Here is a 20,785-nt window from a genome sequence, read left to right on the forward strand (position 1 = left end):
CAAATTACTGCCACCTGAACACATATAAATCCTATTTGGTCACTTATAACGTGCTATTTGGACAGTCAGTATTCCAAAACTGATTTGAGCATTATAGGCCTGCAGTGTGAACAAGGCATTATACACCCAGGATTTGGCTTCAGATATTTGAATGGCTGTAAAAGTGTTATAAATGATAATTTTTCTGATGAAAGGTGTCATTTGTAATCTTGCTCAGGAGAATAGGGAGTTTTTGTTGCCATAAATCAAACCAGCAGCACTTTGTATTAAAATGTCTTGGAAAATACAATGTACAATCATTTTAAAACGAAATTTTAAAACATTTCTTCCTACAAATTACACTATGTTAAGGATTTGGACTTTTGTTTTGAATGTTGCAAAATGAGCGACTACAGTGCAAGAACACCTCTAGGAGAAATGTGAGAACACACCCTCTGCCGCCACTTCTATGTAAATGTTTTATCTTGACTTGTGATTAGCCAGTAGCTCAGTGGAGTTTTCCTTATTCATTCTTCAGGTACCAAGGGCTTGTTGGAATTCCTTCAAAGTGCATCCTTCCTTCCTCTCTTCCTTGGAAACAAATCTTGACTAGACATAATTGGACAAGTGCTCCAGTACCAGATGATTCTTCTTGCTTGTCCAGGGATAAATAATCTGATTTCTTAAAGGAAATTATGCACTGAAATAATTCAGCTGAGGCCCAAATAGCGGAGCCCTTGCATTTAACTGTCTAAATAAGTTGAATCAGTCGAACGGGACCCAGCTGTTTTGAGGACAGGACAAAATGTGATTGGTTGATTTGAAAACTTAGTGGGCAGAGTGTCCATTGACAGGTGGGAGTCAAATAAAACAAACTATCAGGGTGGTAGGTTGGTGTGTTAAAAATGTGTTGTGACCCACAACATTCCTGGTTCAAACCTCACCACTTTTCCATCCAAAATATAAACTCAACATGCAACAATTTCAAAGATGTTACTGAGTTACAGTTCATTTAAAGGAAATCAGTCCATTGAAATAAATTCATTAGGCCCTAATCTATGGATTTCACTACTGTGAATACAGATAATGCATCTGTTGGTCACAGATACTTAAAACCAGTCAGTATCTGGTATGAGCTAGTGCTGTGCATTATCATGCTGAAACATGAGGTGATTGCAGTGGATGAATGGCACTACAATGGGCCTCAGGATATTGTCACGGTTTCTCTGTAAATTCAAATTGCCATTGATAAAATGCGTGTGTTTGTTGTCCGTAGCTTATGCCTGCCCAAACTATAACCCCACCGCCACCATGGGGCACTCTGTTGACATTAGTCAACCGCTTGCCCACACAACGCTATACATGAGGTTGTGAGGCCGGTTGGACATGCTGCCAAATTCTCTAAAAACAACAGAGGCAGTTTATGGTAGAGAAATTAACATTACATTCTGGCAATAGCTCTGGTGGACATTCCTGCAGTCAGCATGCCAAATGCACACTCCTTCAAAACTTGAGGCATCTGTGGTGTGACAAAACTGCAGATTTTAGTTGCTTTTTGTCCCCAGCACAAGGTGCACCTGTGTAATGATCATGCTGTTTCATCAGCTTCTTGACATGCCACACCTGTCAGGTGGATTAATTATCTTGGCAAAGGAGAAACGTTCACAAACAGGGATGTAAACAAATTTGTGCCCAAAATTGAAGAGAAATAAGCTTTTTGTGCATATGGAACATTTCTGGGATCTTATTTCAGATCATGGGACCAACACTTGTTGCATATATATATATATATTTTATTTATTTTAAGAACTTTAGCAGGTACTAGTAATATACAAAAAATATATATGTCACTAAAGTTATTAATTACAGTGACCAGTGACAATAAAAGCAACACGCATCATCTTACAGATCCACTTGATGGCAGAGTGCTTGACTCTTGGGTTACTGTGCACAAGATCCCTAGTTCACATCTCAGTGGTTTTATTTTTGTAACATAACCCTCCCTGCTGAAGAAGATCTAATAAGAAAAATGTATCTACTACTTGCCATGTAGAGTTTGGTTTATTGGTCTAAAAACATGCAAATGAAAGCATGCTCAATGAGAAGCAGCAAACACTCCTCAAACCAAAGCTGCATTTAACACCATAGTACCCTCCAAACTTGTCATTAAGCTCGAGACCCTGGGTCTCGACCCCGCCCTGTGCAACTGGGTCCTGGACTTTCTGACAGGCTGCCCCCAGGTGGTGTGGGTAGGAAACATCTCCACCCCGCTGATCCTCAACACTGGGGCCCCACAAGGGTGCGTTCTCAGCCCTCTCCTGTACTCCCTGTTCACCCATGACTGCGTTGCCATGCACGCCTCCAACTCAATCATCAGGTTTGCAGAAGACACTACAGTGGTAGGCTTGATTACCTACAGGGAGGAGGTGAGGGCCCTCGGAGTGTGGTGTCAGGAAAATAACCTCTCACTCAATGTCAACAAAACAAAGGAGATGATCGTGGACTTCAGGAAACAGCACAGGGAGCACCCCCCTATCCACATCGACGGGACAATAGTGGAGAAGGTGGAAGGTTTTAAGTTCCTCGGCGTACACATCGGGGACAAACTGAAATGGTCCACCCACACAGACAGCGTGGTGAAGAAGGCTGAAGAAATTTGGCTTGTCACCAAAAACACTCACAAACTTCTACAGATGCCCAATCGAGAGCATCCTGTCGGGCTGTATCACCGCCTGGTACGGCAACTGCTCCGCCCACAACCGTTAGGCTCTCCAGAGGGTAGTGAGGTCTGCACAACGCATCACCGGGGGAAAACTACCTGCCCTCCAGGACACCTACACCACCTGATGTCACAGGAAGGCCAAAAAGATCATCAAGGACAACAACCACCCGAGCCACTGACTGTTCACCCCGCTATCATCCAGAAGGCGAGGTCAGTACAGGTGAATCAAAGCTGGGGCCGAGAGACAGAAGCTGTTTTTCAATCTCAAGGCCATCAGACTGTTAAACAGCCATCACTAACATTGAGTGGCTGCTGCCAACATAGTGACTCAAATCTCTAGCAACTTTAATAATAACAAATTGGATGTAATAAATGTATCACTAGTCACTTTAAACAATGCCACTGTATATAATGTTTACATACCCTACATTACTCATCTCATATGTATAAACTGTACTCTATACCATCTACTGCATCTTGCCTATGCCGCACAGCCATCGCTCATCCATATATTTATGTACATATTTTTATTCATTCCTTTACACTTGTGTGTATGAGGTAGTTGTTGTGAAATTGTTAGATATTACTGCACGGTCAGAACTAGAAGCACAAGCATTTTGCACTCGCATTAACATCTGCTAACCATATATGTTACCAATGAAATTTGATTTGATTTGAGAAGGGGTTGTAAGTGTAACCATCAGTGCCCGGCCCTCTAGTGGAGCAGAACTCCAACTGCACAGAACAGTACACAAAGGGTTCATCTCTATTGTATTTCCTTGATTCCTCAAGCTCTCCCTCCCTCGTCTCATTCTCAAAGCACAATGGAGCAGAAGATCTTCCCCACCAATGCGTTTTGAGGAGACTGCAAGGAGAGAGGAATCAAAGAAATACAAGTATAATTAAGATTCAGCCAAATTGTTACAACCGACACACTGGATCCACTGGGAGAGAGAGAGAAACAGAACAAATGACATAACATATCTTGTTTTATTACTTACAAGCGTTCATTGATGTATTGCACCTTGCACTTAGTCTGTTTGAGCGAGTAATCTGTGCATGTCGTCATATATTTTTCTTGGCAATGAGATCTACATAACTTTTTGGGGGTTAAAATGATGTATGGGACATTTAAAAGTTATTTTGCCGTTTTAAAGTCTATTTTCTTGAACAAAAACTTGCTTCAATAAATAAGGATACTGATATTCTACTTGTCTTTCCTCTTCAGAACACTGAGGAAGACATCTTTTGGGGACTTGCACGTGCCAACATACCGCATCTTCTTTTTACACTCTGCCTGGTTCTTCAGGCGCGTCATCTTTCTGGTTATCATCTCTGTGCTAAAAGAGGGTAAGAGACTAGGATCAGCTACCATACTAGACATCGTACACACCCACGTTCTAAATGAATGAACATAAGTTTCCTTGCACATTTTGCATGCACATTTTTCTCATAATCCTGCGAGAGAGAGCGAGGGTGTCACGCAATCTCAAAAGCTACCAACTTGGTCGTATGAGTCTTATTTCATGGTCATTATGAAAATGTTAACTTACGTCTCCCTTTGCTACCGATGGCTGTTTGTACTGTGATCTCAAACATTTGTCTGGTTCTGGCGTCATGCAGGTGCTCGCACATGGCATTGCCTGCACTGTACGCCCAATCTCTCTACGTAGGAAAACGCAACAGAAGACACACAAGAGTCACATCATTACGGTTCTCAAATAGATTGTAGTATTAATGGCCCTTGAAATATTCAGATATTGGGCCAAATAGTAATTTGAGAAGCAGACACTAATTCAAGAGTTGAATCATACCATAATGTAAATGGGAGATATGCAAAAAAAAAGTTTGAGTTAGGATTCAGTCATTGTCTGAGTACTAATTATCAAAGTCTTACTTGTGAACAACAGGGGTGAGTTCCTCCACAAGTTTCCTGTTCAGCAGAATATCCATCTTGATCACATTGGCTGCCAGGTACCCTGTATCCTCATACTCACAACTGTTGAGAAAATTAACAATATACAATGTCTCAATTTGTCAAACTGGTTTTGCAAAGTGACAAATCCAAACCCCTTTTCTTAAATTTCTTGATTACACAGTGATCATTCAAACAAATAATTAGCAACATCTGAAAGCCAGGCTGGCTTACCAAGCAGATACTCATGATTTTCCCGGTGTAGTCGTCAGGGGCGAAGATGGTCCCCATCACCATGGGATCCAGGTACTCTGTCACTACAGACCTGTCTGAGAACTGGGTTCACTATGCAGATCTTCTCCTTCCCATGCTCCTACAACACAATAGGAGAGTTATAAACTTTGATCACGGTTACCAAACAAGGGCTACCATATTTTAGGTTCACATGACAATCTTCAGATCTGACTTTCTCCAAACTTTGTTACGTTTTAGCCTTATTCTAAAATTGATTAAATAAAAAAATGTCCTTTACAATCTACACACACACAATACACCATAATGACAAAGGGAAAAGTTTTTAAACACATTTTTTTGAAAATGTGTTAACAATAAACAGAAATATTCAGACCCTTTGCTATGAGACTTGAAATTGAGCTCCGGTACATCCTGTTTCTATTGATCATCCTTGAGATGTTTCTACAACTTGTTTGGAATCCACCTGTGGTAAATTAAATTAATTGGACATGATTTGGAAAGGCACACACCTGTTTATATAAGGTCCCACAGATCACAGTGCATGTCAGAGCAAAAAACCAAGCCATGAGGTCGAAATAATTGTCTGTGGCGCTCCGAGACAGGATTGTGTCGAGGCACATATCTGGGAAAGGGTACCAAAAAATGTCTGCAGCATTGAAGGTCCCCAAGATCACAGTAATCACATCATTCTTAAATGGATTAAGTTTGGAACCACCAAGACTCTTCCTTGAGCCACCCACCCTGCCAAATGGAGCAATCGTGGTAGAACGGCCTTGGTCAGGAATGTGATGAAGAACCCGATGGTCACTCTGACTGAGCTACAGAGTTCCTCTGCGGAGATGAGAGAACCTTCCAGAAGGACAACCATCTCTGCAGCACTCTACCAATCAGGCCTTTATGGTAGAGTGGCCAGACAGAAGCCACTCCTCAGTAAATGGCACGACAGCCTGCTTGGAGTTTACCAAAAGGTACCTAATGACTCTCAGACCATGAGAAACACAATTCTCTTGTCTGAAGAAACCAAGATTGAACACTTTGGCCCGAATGCCAAGCGTCACGTCTGGAGAAAACCTGGCACCATCCCTACGGCGAAGCATGGCGGTGGCAGCATCATGCTGTGGGGAAGTTTTTCAGCGACAGGGACTGGGCGACTAGTTAGGATTGAGGGAAAGATGAACAAAGAAAAGTACAGAGAGATCCTTGATGAAAACCTGCTCAGGACCTCAGACTGGGGCGAAGGTTCAGCTTCCAAAACATTTGTAAAACAATCTAAAACCTGTTTTTGCTTTGTCATTATGGGGTATTGTGTGTAGATTGAAAACAATGTAATCCATTTACGAATAAGGTTGTACCTAACAAAAAAGTGGAAAAGGTCAAGGGGTCATAATACTTTCCGAAAGCACTGTATATACAGTGGGCTCCAAAATTACTGGCACCCCTGACTGGCAATGCACAAACAATACTTAAACAAATATAAACAACATAATTATAGAGAGAAACTCAAAATACCAACATGTGAGAAATACTGTACTTTATTAATGTTTCAATGGAACCAACCAAAATCATTTATTGATTTAATTAAAAATCAATGTCCTCCAAATCAAGCTTTCACAATTAATGGCACTCTTTAAGATTATTGTAAATAACATCTACCAAAATTAAAACATGAATTAAATTCCACTTATTTAAGTTTATCTAAGTCTTAAGGAACTATATTGAGCCATTACATCACTTCCTGTTTCACTAGGGTATAAAAATTAGGTAACACACATGCAATATCCCTTTGGTCATTCAACACCATGAAGAAAAGTAAAGAACTGGCAGTTCAAAAGAGACAGATGTTCGTAGACCTTCATAAATCTGGTAATGGCTACAAGAAGGTCCACAAATGATTGAATATACCACTGAGCACTGTCAGGGCAATTATTTAAAAAATCAAAAGTTATGGAACAGTTGAAAACCTCAGGGGTAGAGGACGCAAATGCATTTTGCCCCCCAGGATAGGGAGGAGGATGGTGAGAGAAGCAACAAAATCCCCAAGAATCACTGTGAAAGAATTGCAGGCCTTGGTGGTGTCTTGGGGTCACCAGGTTTAAAAAAGCACCATCAGATGCCACCTCCACATCGACATGCTCTTTGGAAGGGTTGCCAGAAGAAAGCCCTTTCTGACCCCAAGACACAGACTCAAGCGCTTGGAGTTTGCCAAACGTCATTTAAATCATGACTGGGAGAAGGTGCTCTGGTCAGATGAGACCAAAATTGAACTTTTTGGTCAGATACAGCATCGACATGTTTGGCGTCGAAACAGAGATCCATACAAGGAGAGGCACCTCATACCCACGGTGAAATATGGAGGGGGAGGGGGGTCAGTGATGTTTTGGGGCTGTTTTAATTCCAGAGGTCCAGGGGCACTGGTTAAGATTGATGGCATAATGAATTCTACCATGTATCAGGCAATTTTGGCTGACAATCTGGTTGCGTCTGTCAGAAGGCTGGGACTTGGCCGTAGGTGGACTTTCCAACAAGACAATGACCCAAAACATACCTCAAGATCCACACAGAAATGGTTCTGTGACAACAAAATCAATGTACCGCCATGGCCATCTCAGTAGCCGGACCTCAATCCAATCAAAAACCTGTGGGCTGAGTGGAAGAGGGCAGTTGATAAGCGCAAACCCAAGAATGTGAAGGATCTTGAAAGGATCTGCATAGAGGAATGGTCCAAAATCCCTCCAAAATGTGTTCCTTAACCTTGTCAAACATTACATTACATGCTGTTATACTTGCCAGAGGTGTAAGTACTAAATGAGGAGTGCCAATAATTATGAAACCTTGATTTTGGTTACATTTATTTTGTATTAAATAATTGAATGATTTTGGTTGGTTCTATTGAAACATTAATAAAGTACAGTGCTTCTCACATGTTGGTATCTCTATAATTATATTTGTAATATTTTTTGAAGTATTGTTTGTGCATTGCCAGTCAGGGGTGCCAGTAATTTTGGAGCCCACTGTATATGTGTGCATTTACTTTGCTGGGATATCATCACGTAAACTTTTCCCAGCAATAGATGTACATGTCATTTGAAGCCCCCTGTAGAGGGTGGTGCTGTGTATTACCTCAATGAGCTTGGCGCAGGACAGGACAGCCTCGTAGGCATGGTGAAGGCTGTCACTTTGACAGAGGAGTTGTACTCCTTCTCCAAGCGCTGGTGAAACAACTCTATGTGGAGCAGGCCCAGGAAGCCTAGCCTGCGGAAGGAAAGAAAGACCAAGGGAAAGTAAAGTGAGGAGAGAGCGAGTACGATTTAGGAGTGCATGATCACGGCTGAAATTGGTGTCCCTCAAAAAGAAAAACGAATGAAGAACACAAGTATCCTGTCAAGGTCAACCCTTCACCACTTGCATAGCTTTGAGTAGTGGATGAGAGATTAGATGATAATTTAGTTGGTATTGTTATGATACAACCTCCAGCCTGCTCCCGGTGCCAGACTGTTGTCCTTCTGCACATCAAACTGCAGTTTCTCCACAGCACTGCGGAGGGCGCTGTAGTCCGACTGGTCAATAGGATACATCCCTGGAGAGAGAGACCCACAAGCACATTCGCGTCAGAATGCAGACACCTTCTACTACTGTACATGTTTGTTTATAAAACACCGCCTATTGACGCTGTGTAAATGTTTTGTTTCAATTATTATTATGTCGATTTTTCAAGGTTGCTGCAGCACCCCTATTTGCCGCAGCTATGGGGGGTATTCCTGGTGGTTATGGCACCTATCAAAACCAAGCGATGAGGTGAGCCATATCATACAATACAACTAAATGCATGAGTATCTGTGTGATCCATGAGTATGGATATGGTAATGCACACGAGACCTGTAATTTCCAGAAGCCTGTCAGCCAAGGTACTCTTCCTATGGTCAATGTGAGCAATGATGCTGACATGTATGATCCTCTCCACTGGGAACTTTGACATATCTATGACATAACAAAGTTAGTGTAGTTACAATAAAGGACAAGCCTTTATAAAAGAATGGGCACTGCATGCACGCTGTCCGTTTGCAATGTGGTGTTCCTTACTTTGTCAGCCTGTGTACTGAGCATATTGGTGGTGGTGTGTGTGCAGAAAACAGGTGCCTGAACACAACGTTGAATTGCAGAGAATTCTACTTTGGGCAGAAATTAGTGTTTGAATCAGGAACGTTTCCTCTCACCACCTCTAAAAGCCAGAAGGTTGAATAAAATAATATTTGAATGCACTTTACCGGTTGTCAGTGTGGTTGGTCTTTTTGGCGGTAGGAATGTAAGACAATATATATCCACAGGAAAGTATAATTACATCACATTTTCAAAGCAATGTGTGTGCATTCCTCTGCGCACAAGTAAAAAATAACTTGCAGGAGACATGCATACTTGCCCAGTTCGTGATGACATGGATCTGCGTATGCTTAAGGGGATATCAATCTAAATGCATTAACAGTGCATTGACAAGTTTATGTAATTATAATTTCCTGTGGATATATTGTCTCACATTTCTAAAGCCAAAAGAACCAACAGCACGGACAACCAGTAAAGTACATCAAAATATAATCGTATTCAACATTCTGGCTTGTAGAGGTCGTGAGAGTAAACTTTCCTGATTCAAACTCTAGCTTCTGCCCCTAACGCCAGGTTTCTAGGCAACATATATCGGTGTCTAATGCCAATGCAAACTGTGTTACAGTTATGGCTCCTTCATCTTGTTTGATTCAAGTCCCAAAATATGCGTTCTACACCCTTCAGGATGTATTAAAGACAGTTAGTTGCATGTTAGTTACTGCTAGCTAATACATTCGTTACAAAGCTTCAGTGCATTGACATTTAACTAGCCAATTTAACGCCGCAGACCTGGTTAAATCGTGTCAACCTTAGCTACATTTCTTTACATTTCAATCACAATGTGGGAATTCTAAGCGGTGTGATGAAACATCCGATTTAAATAACTGTGCCTAAAGGTGATTTTCACCTAACAAAAAAAACATGCACAGTAGACAGTCAGGGCACAACAAAGTTGGGGTTTAAGGTTACTAACAGTGCATCATGGGAAATGTAGTTTGGCACCTGTTGCTCTTAAAGGGGCCCTATGGTGGTTCCAGAAGTGATTTTCAATATTGCAAAAAAATGATTTGTGCTTTTACTAAGACAAAATTCTAAAGAGTAGAAACAGCTTGAGTGGGATAGCACAGGAATAGGAACAATTTAGTTACACTCACTAACACACTCGATAACCTAGATTGTTTTATGTTATACCAACTGAGTCAGGGTCAGAATAAAATGTGCCCCCATTTCAGGAAGATCGCTTCATCCTTGTTGAAGAGCAAGAATGCCTTGTGGCTTTTCCGACTCTTTCAGGTTAGAGTTATGTCTCCACTGACCTGGATAAAGCCCCCAGCCTAAATCTCCACAGGACTATTTCTAACATGGCCATAAAGCCAGATAGGCGACTGGCACGTCTTGTGAAAACTGACAGTGTACCTTTCTTGTGTAGGGCCCACACATCTGACAGTTCCAATTATCCTCTGGGATGAGTTTGACACCTAATCAAAGCCTTAGAAAAACATCGAAATGCAACCCAGAAAAGGGGAGACGGCTGATTTGTCAACAGAAAATGGGGTATTTGTTGTTAATTTTTGTAACCAGTAGTGAACCTTGGTAGGAGCAGTCTATTATTGAGTTGCAGGGTGATGACAGATGTTCAAATATCATAATATACAGTATTGTGTAGCAGCCTATACTATGAATGGTGCTGTTTCTAGGCTATTCCATTATTTCCCACATGGTGGCCCCCTGCACAGATGACAAGAATAAGAGGGTGGAAAAATCATTGCCATGGCAACATAAGACAGCAGCCCACGCATACTGAGTAGGTCCCCAGAATAATGTTCAGATAAGAAATCAAATCAAATATCTTTCCACCGCCTTCATCTCTGACCAACATCCAATGAAACCACTTGAAGGCAGCGAGTGTGTGCATGTGAATATGTGCGTGTGCCTCTTTCTCACGATGACAACTCTATTATGAGTCTCCTTCCTTGTCAAGTGTGGATATATTAAGGGCAGTTGTACTGTTTATCTTGGTATTCTTCCAATATGAAAATGCTAAGCTTTTTCATAACCAGTTCATATCCAACTCGTTAATTGTAATAATCAATTAGCTCAATGGGTTGCAGATGGATCCAGGTTTTTCAGTGCCAGCATGCTCATTAAGATTTAGATTAATTTGATAAAATAACAAAATTATGATTTAGACTACCTGTCACAAGTGAATTATTCTACATTTATTACTTCTCCATGCTATATGAGTGGACTCATTTTAATTTGTTGGCCAACTGCCCAATGACTCAGGCAAGACACTGAGGTAACAATCTTATTTTACAAAGTTGGATTCAAACAAAGGTTCTGATCTCTAATGCAGTACCACCGACCAGACAGGACTGGGGGGGAAATGTGGTTGATTTACAGTACCAGTCAAAAGTTTTGACTCACCTTCTCATTCAAGGGTTTTCTTTATTTTTACTATTTTCTACATTGTAGAATAACAGTGAAGTCATCAACACTATGAAACAACACATATGGAATCATGCAGTAACCAAAAAAGTGTTAAACAAATCAAAATATATTTTAGATTCTTCAAAGTAGCCACCCTTTGCCTTGATGACAGCTTTGCACACACTTGGCATTCTCTCATCCAACTTCATGAGGAATACTTTTCCAACAGTCTTGAAGAAGTTCCCACATATGCTGAGCACCTGTTTGCTGCTTTTCTTTCACTCTGCGGTTCAACTCATTCCCAACCATCTCAATTGAGTTGAGGTCAGGTGATTGTGGAGGCCAGGTCATCTGATGCAGCACTCCATCACTCTCCTTCTTGGTCAAATAGCACTTACACAGCCTGGAGGTGTTTTGGGGTCATTGTCCTATTGAAAAACAAATATTCCAACTAAGCGCAAACCAGATGGGATGGTGTATCACTGCAGAGTGCTGTGATAGCCATGCTGATTAAGGGTGCCTTGAATTCTAAATAAATCACTGACATTGTCACCAGCAAAGCACCATCACACCTTCATGATGGGAACCAAACATGCGGAGATCATCCGTTCACCTACTCTGCCTCTCACAAAGACAGAGGTTGGAACCAAAAAGCCCTTTAGTAGTGGTTTGCTTGCAGCAATTCGACCATGAAGGCCAGATTCACGCAGTGTCCTCGGAACAGTTGATGTTGAGATGTGTCTGTTACTTAAACTCTGTGAAGCATTTATTTGGCCTGCAATCTGAGGTGCAGTTAACTCTGATGAACTTTTCCTCTGCAGCAAAGGTAACTCTGGGTTTTTCTTTCCTGTGGCGGTCCTCATGAGAGCCAGTTTCATCATAGCGATTGATGGTTTTGGCGACTGCACCTGAAGAAACATTCAAAGTTCTTGAAATGTTCCGTATTGACTGACCTTCAGGCCTTAAAGTAATGATGGACTGTTGTTTCTCTTTGCTTATTTGAGCTGTTCTTGCCATAATATGAACTTGGTCTTTTACCAAATAGGGCTATTTTCTATATTATCTTACATTTTATTGTCAACAAATGACGTGCCCATGTCTTTTAGAAAGATGCATTAGCCATAGATGAAAAGACCACATACGACTAAAACTCTCAGTCCCACAACAGCGAGGAGATGGGATTGGTCCTAAGATATTGGCAGGTAGCCTAGTGGTTAGAGTGGTGAGCCAGTAACCAAAAGGTTGCTGGATCAAATTCCCAAGCTGACAAGGTAAAAATGTGTCATTCTGCCCCTTAACCCACTGTTCCCCAGTAGGCTGTCATTGTAAATAAGTATTCGTTCTTAACTGACTTGCCTAGTTAAATAAAGGTTCAATGTAAAAAATAAAAGATAATTCCCGCAAGGCTGTGAGCTGTTTCCAAGCAATAAGAAGTTGTTTTTGAGTCTCACAGATTTAACTCTCATAATGTCATTTGAACCAACGTGCAACACCACTGTTGTCAGGTCGGGAATCTGCTTTTTGACTACTGGTAAAATTCCAATTAAGTCGGTGACTTTAGCACCTGGAAAACAAAGTGTGCGTGTATCTTGGATTGACACTTGCTTTACCATTGAGCTCCCGATTTAAAATGGTAGCTAGCCATTTACCGTTATTGTTTTCTTTTGGAGCCTTTAGCACAGCTCCATTTTTATTCTTGGTTTTTCCAACTCCACCTCAAATCTGTAAGTGATTTCTGTATTGAAATCAAAGTCATGCTGAAGTTCACGAATGGCCTGCTGCACTGAGGTGGCACAGGAATACAAAACTGTGTCATTTGCGTAGAGATGAATGTTACAAGTATTAACAGTGTTTCCTATGTCATTAATATACCAGGTGAACAATAATGGACCCATAATCGAAACCTGAGGAACACCTTTTTGAATCTCAAGAAATTCAGATTTAACCCCATCTGTCAAGATGGCCTAAGTTCTGTCGAAGATAATTCTGAAACTATAAACAGGCTGTATATCCCAGGCCTATTCTTGATAACTTTTGACAGGTCAATAAACATGGCAGCACAGCTCTTTTTAGCATCCAAGGCAATGACAAAATCAATACCTTTGAGCTGTTCTTGCCATAATATGGACTTGGTATTTTACCAAATAGGGCATTCTTCTGTATACCACCCCTACCTTGTCACCCCTACCCCTACCACACAACTGATTGGCTCAAACGCATTAAGAAGGAAAGAAATTCCACAAATGAACTTTTAACAAGGCACACCTGTTCACTGAAATACATTTCAAGTGACTACCTCATGAAGCTGGTTGAGAGAACGCCAAGAGTGTGGAAGGCAGATATTTTTTTTCATGGCACGAGACACCTGTCTTATTCATGCCTGCCTCAGTGGTGGCTGCTGGGATCGCACACCAGTATCACCAGTGGTACATTTACCGTTAATTCCCATAATTTGTCATCTACAATGTTTGTTTGGTTATGGTAGTTTGTGTTATTGCATTCAATATAGTATTTTTACAGTATTTTACTGTTCTCATTGTTTGAGTGGACACGTTGTTTGCAGACTACACAATCTAAGCTACACTTGTGAGGAACCAGTTTTGGTTTATTTCATTCCATTCAAGAGTTGTCAATCTATTCATTGATCAATTAATCAATCAAATGTATTTATAAAAGCCTTTTTACATCAACAGATGTCACAAAGTGCTGTACAGAAACGCAGCCTAAAACCACAAACAGCAAGCAATGCAGATGTCGAAGCACGGTGGCTAGGAAAAACTCCCTAGAAAGGCAGGAACCTAGGAAGAAACCTAGAGAGGAACCAGGCTCTGAGGGGTGTCCAGTCCTCTTCTGGTTGTGCCAAGTGGAGATTATAAGAGTACATGGCCATTTAAGGCCAGATTGTTCTTCAAGATGTTTAAACGTTCATAGATGACCAGCAGGGTCAAATAATAATCACATTGGTTGTAGAGGGTGCAACAAGTCAGTACCTCAGGAGTAAATGTCAGTTGGCTTTTCATAGCCGAGCATTCAGAGGTCGTGACAACAAGTCTGATAGAGAGAGAGTCGAAAACAGCAGGTCCGGGACAAGGTAGCACGCCCGGTGAACAGGTTCGGGTTCCCTTGCTGAAAGCAGAACAGTTGAAACTGTCACACCCTGATTTGTTTCACCTGTCCTTGTGTTTGTCTCCACCCCCTCCTGGTGTCACCCATCTTCCCTATTATCCCCTGGGTATTTAAACCTGTGTTTTCTGTCTGTGCCAGTTCATCTTGTATGTTCCAAGTCAACCAGTGTGGTTTTCCCCGTGCTCCTGCCTTTTCTATTCTCTTCTGCTAGTCCTCCCGGTTTTGACCCTTGCCTGTTTTCTGGACTTTGTACCTCGAGCCTGCCTGCCCCACTATACCTCCTGGACTCTGAACTGGTTTTGACCTTTTGCCTGTCCACGACCATTCTCTTGCCTACCCCTTTTGGATTATTAATAAATATCAAAGACACTAACCATCTGCATCTGGGTCTCGCCTTGTGCGCTTATAGTACGAACTGGCCATGACAGACCCAGCAGACTTGGACCAGCTCTGCCATGTTGTCTCCCTGCAGGAAGCCACCATTGGGAGGCATGAGGAGCTACTGCTGGACATTTTGGAAGGGTTCAAGGCTATCATGGAGCAAATCAGTGAGTTAGCTCATAGGCAGCCTGCCACCTCTGAGACCTCCCAAACACCCAGTAACCTGTCTACTATCAGTGGTGGGTTTGTACAGCTTACCCCGGCTCCCGAGATCCCGCATACCTCCTCCAGAGAGATATTATGGGGATCCTGGAACCTGCTGGGATTTTCTTTCTCAATGCTCCCTTATTTTTGAGCTACAGCCATCTTCGTTCCATTCTGACCGGTCGAAGATGGCGTATATTATTACGCTAATGTCGCGCAGGGCGCTCTCCTGGGCTACGGCAGTTTGGGAGCAACAATCTGCCATTTGTCGTAATCTGGAAGATTTCATGGCATAGGTGAGGAAGGTGTTCGATTCTCCAGTATCCGGGAGAGAGGTGGCCCAAAAACTACTTGAGTTATGTCAAGGCTCCTGTAGTGTGGCAGACTACGCAGTAGATTTTCACACGTTGGCCACCAAGAGTGCCTGGAATCCGTAGTCCATATTTGATACCTTCCTTCATGGACTCTCAGAGGAAATAAAAGACGAGCTAGCAGCTCGGGAGTTACAGCTGACCTCGATTCCCTCACTCTTACTCTTAGGATTGATGGGCATCTACGGGAAAGCAGGAGTGAGAGGAGGTCTGGTCTTGGGCACATTCGTTCATCCGCTGCAGAATCCGGAAGTCCCCGAAGGCTGTATTTCCGAGAAGACCCGAAGCCACCCGAGTTCCCTCGAGAATCATCTGCGACAGGTGAGTCAGATACACCGGAACCTATGCAACTGGGCAGATCTAGATTATCGCCTAGGGTACGTGTTCACATAGACAAAGTTCCAACATTTGGGATTGCGGGACATTATATAGCCACCTACCCGGTTAACATCTTTGGGACTGGGGGGCAGTATTGAGTAGCTTGGATAAAAAGGTGCCTTAGAGTAAACTGCCTGCTACTCAGGCCCAAAATATAGAATATGGATATCATGTGGATGGGTAAAATTCTGATGTTTCTAAAACTGTTTGAATGATGTCTGTGAGTATAACAGAACTCATATGGCAGGCAAAAACCTGAGAAAAAATCCAACCAGGAAGTGGGAAATCTGAGGTTTGTAGTTTTTCAAGTCATTTCCTATCAAATATACAGTGTCGATGTCAACAGTCTTTAGAACCTTATTTGAGGCTTCTACTGTGAAGAGGGAGAGAAAGAGAGCTGTTTGAGCCAGAGGTCTGGCAGAGTGCCATGAATTGATCACGCGTTTAGCCCGTGAGAGGTAGCTGTGTTCCATTGCATTTCTAAAGACAAAGGAATTCTCCGGTTGGAACATTATTAAAGATTTATATCAAAAACATCCTAAAGATTGATTCTATACATCGTTTGACATGTTTCTACGAACTGTAATATAACTTTTTTGACATTTAATCTGAACGCATTATGCATTTGAATTAATGGGCTAAACGCATGAACAAAAAGGAGGTATTTGGACATAAATGATGGACTTTATCGAACAAAACAAACATTTATTGTGGAACTGGGATTCCTGAGCGTGCATTCCGATCAAGATCATCAAATGTAAGTGAATATTTATAATGCTATTTCTGACTTTTCTGACACCTCTCCTTCTTTGGAAAATGGTTGGATGTTTTTCTGTGACTAGCGCTGACCTAACATAATCGCAAGGTGTGCTTTCGCCGTAAAGCCATTTTGAAATCTGACACAGCGGTTGCATTAAAGGAGAAATGTATCTATATTTCCATGCATAACACTTGTATCTTTTATCAATGTTTATTATGAGCATTTCTGTAATTTGATGTGGCTCTCTGCACTTTCACCGGATGTTTGTTTGAGACAATACATTTCTGATCATAACACACCAATTTCAAATTAGGTTTTTGGACATAAAGATTCACTTTATCGAACAAAACACACATTTATTGTGTAACAAGAAGTCCTGTGAGTGCCATTTGATGAAGATCATCAAAGGTTAGTGATTCATTTAATCGCTATTTCTGATTTTTGTGAGCCCTCTCCTTGGCTGGAAAATGGTTGTATGGTTTTCTGTGACGAGGTGCTGACCTAACGTAATCGTTTGGTGTGCTTTCGCCATAAAGCCTATTTGAAATCGGACACTGGCTGGATTTACAAGAAGTTTATCTTTAAAATGGTGTAAAATACTTGTATGTTTGAGGAATTTGAATTATGAGATTTCTGTTGTTTTGAATTTGGCGCCCTGCAATTTCACTGGCTGTTGGTGAGGTAGGACGCTACCGTCCCACATATCCCAGATAAGTTAAGAGACCTATTTCGTTAGTAGGTACAAGCACTCTGGTAAGCCAGACTGGGAATCCTCTAATTCCCATCAACCGTACTCCTTTTTTTAGTGATACTGCTGTGGGGAGACCAGTCGAAGTCTCTCCGGGTGCTCATTGACTTTGGGGCGAATGAGAGTTTTATGGACGGTACTGTCGTGTCTTTTCTATCATTAACTGAAGACTGATCATTTTTATCAAAGATTCTCTGTAATTAGTTACTATGCGATCAACTGATTAATCATGTAACTAATTAACTAGGAAGTCGGGGCACCAAGGAAAAATATTCAGATTACAAAGTTATAATTTCCTAAAATAACTTTCCAGATTTTTAATCTGATCAATTAGTCTTCGAATTAATGAATGATTTACTTTACCTCACGTTAGTCTCATTCCAAACGTTGTAAATTGTTGGTTATCTGCACGAACCCAGTCTTCACTATGAGTCATCCATACATCAATTGTCTTAAATCATTTATTTATTACTAACTAAGTAATTCACAGAAATGCATAAACAAACAAACAAAGGTAAATGTAATGATAGGAGGATGTGTCCTAGTGGGCTAAACCGGCATGGCGGCTTGTTAGACAAAGTAGAAGTGGGGGTCGACTAAAGTCACTACAGAGTTAATAATTATAACAATTGAAATGCTAATCCTATACACATGAACACTCACTCATTCGGGAACAATTGCAATCAATATATATATTTACACTCAGTGTGTCTTGATCGCTGGTGAAAAGTATTTCTTTTGTAGAATTGTCCGTTTCTCTCCCTCTCTCTCTCTGTCTTGGTTAGAAGGGATAGTTCAAAGTGACATTCGTTATAGAATGCATGTTTCAGCGGTTGTCGTTCTTCGCGTTCAATGATACCGAATTCCTAGTTGCAGGCTAGTAATTAATTTCAAAGACTTGTTCTCATTCTGTCGGTATCGATAGTCTAAGAGTTTAACCACGTGGTATGGTTAAACGATTCAGCAATCTTTTACACCTCGTAATTGAGGTAAGCTCGGTCTGGTGATAATTTCTCAAAGTTAGGTTTTATTTGGAATGGCAGAAAAGGGCAGTCCCAGGATGTCTGACCCTAACTGGGCTCTTGGCGGTCCTCTGATTTAGTTCAAATCCAATTCCCTTTTTGAGTTTCCCTTCATTAAACAGTCCAAAATCACATTGTAAAATTGTGTAAACAGTATCATACTCACTCATTCATCTTATACAGCAATTAGATGTAAACCTTATATCTGGGGCTATTATATAAACAGCGTTATGGTAATGTGGCCACACTGTCTCCCATGAGCTTCCCAAGTTGTGACAAACGGACCAGTTCGTAGCTGGATTCTTCACCGAACTTTTACACTTTCTCCGGAACATGAAATTTGTTCGTACCTCAAGTTCTGTGAGGTGGAAGGATTTCCTTTGTCTCCCATGAAAAACTACTCTCTATAACTGTGTGTCCATGAGGTCTTCTCAGGAATTTACAACCTCTGACCACAGCAGCCTAGTTGAAAGAGGCAAGGGGGAGGCAGGGAGAGGGGGATGGGCTTCCTATACCCAAACAGGCCAACGTCATGACAGTACTCTAGTTTCTGAATTAGGTATCCCTACTTAACTCCTCTCTGTTCCCATGGGCGCTAGAGCACTGGACGGCCGCTCCATTGGTAGAGTTACCCACAGCACTGTTCCTGTTAATCTGCAGGTTTCAGGAAATCACGGAGGTTATACAGCTTCTCCTCTGAGTCCCAAGTGTTCCTGTTGTGTTGCGATTTTTTTTGGTTCCAAAAACACAGCCCCGTTATTGACTGGACCACGAGTTCAAGCCTGGGTTGGAGTCATTCCCATTGCCTCAAAGCAGTTCAGCCTTCCCCGAGACTGCCTCCTCAGGGCTTAAGTCAAGCCTCGGATTTCTCTGCCATCCCCGCAGAGTACCATGACCTTCTGGAGATCTTCAGCAAGGCACGGGCTACTTCCCTTCCCCGCATCATCCCTACGATTGTGCCATTGACCTTCTCCCAGGCACCACACCGCCTCGTGGTTGGCTATATTCCCTATGTGGCCCGGAGACCAAGTCCATGGAGGAGTATATTGAGGACTCTCTGGCTGCTGGAGGTATCCGTCCTTCTGCATCCCCTGCCGGCGCAAGGGTTTTCTTTGAGGAAAAGAAGGACAAGACCCTGCGTCCGTGCATTGACTACCGGGGCCTTAATGACATAACGATCAATAATTGTTTCCCCCTACCACTCCTAGGCTGTCAAACCTCTCCAGGGGGCTACCATCTTCTCCAAGCTGGACCTTTGGAATGCCTACCACCTGGTTCGGATACGCAAAGGGGATGAGTGGAAGACAGCCTTCAACACTGTCAGTGGACATTATGAGTACCTAGTCATGCAGTTGGGACTCACCAACGCCCCTGTCGTCTTCCAGGCCCTGGTAGAAAATGTGCTCTGGGACATGTTAAACCGTTTTGTGTTCGTCTACCTCAACAACATTCTGTTTTTTTCCTGTTCTGCCCAAGAACACTTCCTCCATGTTTGACAAGTCCTTCAGCACCTCCTGGAGAACCAGTTATTTGTGAAAGTGGAGAAATGTGAGTTCCACCGTTCTACCCTTTCCTTTCTGGGATATATCATTGCTGAAGGAAATGTCTAGATGGACCCAGAAAAGGTGAAAGAAGTAATGGATTGGCCCCAACCTAAGTCCAGGGTGCAGCTACAACGTTTCCTGGGGTTTGCCAATTTCTACCGGAGTTTCATTTAAGGCTACAGCACTCTGGCGCCCCCCTCTCGGCACTCACCTCTCCCAAGGTACCGTTCACATGGTCCTCAGCGGTTGACAGAGCCTTTGTGGACATGTAGCGTTGGTTCACTACGGCCCCCATCCTCGTCCATCCGGACCGTCCTGTCAGTTTGTGGCTGAGGTCGATGCTTCTGACGTTGGAGTGGGGGTTATCCTGCCCCAATGATCTGTCCAGGACTAAAAGCTCCATCCCTGTGCCTTCCTGTCCCATCATAGCAAATCTACAGAAAGAAAATACGATGTGGGTAACCGAAAACTTCCGGCGGTCAAGATGGCACTGGATGGAGGGAGAAGAACATCCATTTTTGGTTAGGACCGACCACAAGAATTTTGAATACTTCACCATTTCCTATCGTCTAGGGTCCAATAATGTTAAACCTGACACCCTCTCTCGCCTGTACATTCCCGCAGCCACATCCTCTGACTCTGAGACCATCCTCCCTTCCTCATGCCTTGCGGCTGCTGTGGCCTGGGGTATTGGGACCCTGGTCCGCAAGACACAACTTTTCCAACCTGCCCCTGGAGGGGGCCTGGCTAACTGGTTGTTCGTCCCTAATCCAGTCCGGTCCCGGGTCCTGGAATGGGCTCATTCCTCCAGGCTTACCTGTCCTCCGGGTTCCCGTCGAACCCTGGCCTTCT

At 42.4% G+C, this 20,785-nt stretch overlaps 1 protein-coding gene across 1 annotated transcript; it reads right to left on the minus strand.

The window, feature by feature from the left end:
* Positions 1-3,684: 3,684 nt before the first annotated feature.
* On the minus strand, positions 3,685-20,357 carry LOC112255705 (elongation factor 4-like). The gene is given in 12 exon segments (XM_042326295.1): positions 3,685-4,041; positions 4,255-4,366; positions 4,599-4,729; positions 4,797-4,953; positions 4,955-4,989; positions 7,992-8,029; positions 8,032-8,123; positions 8,340-8,448; positions 18,959-19,043; positions 19,280-19,480; positions 19,589-19,660; positions 20,145-20,357. Coding segments are annotated over 12 exon segments (1,299 nt in total). The 3' UTR covers positions 3,685-3,987.
* Positions 20,358-20,785: the final 428 nt, after the last annotated feature.

Source organism: Oncorhynchus tshawytscha, linkage group LG08 (genome assembly GCF_018296145.1).
Source record: "Oncorhynchus tshawytscha isolate Ot180627B linkage group LG08, Otsh_v2.0, whole genome shotgun sequence".
In the NCBI taxonomy this organism is placed as follows: Eukaryota; Metazoa; Chordata; class Actinopteri; order Salmoniformes; family Salmonidae; genus Oncorhynchus; species Oncorhynchus tshawytscha.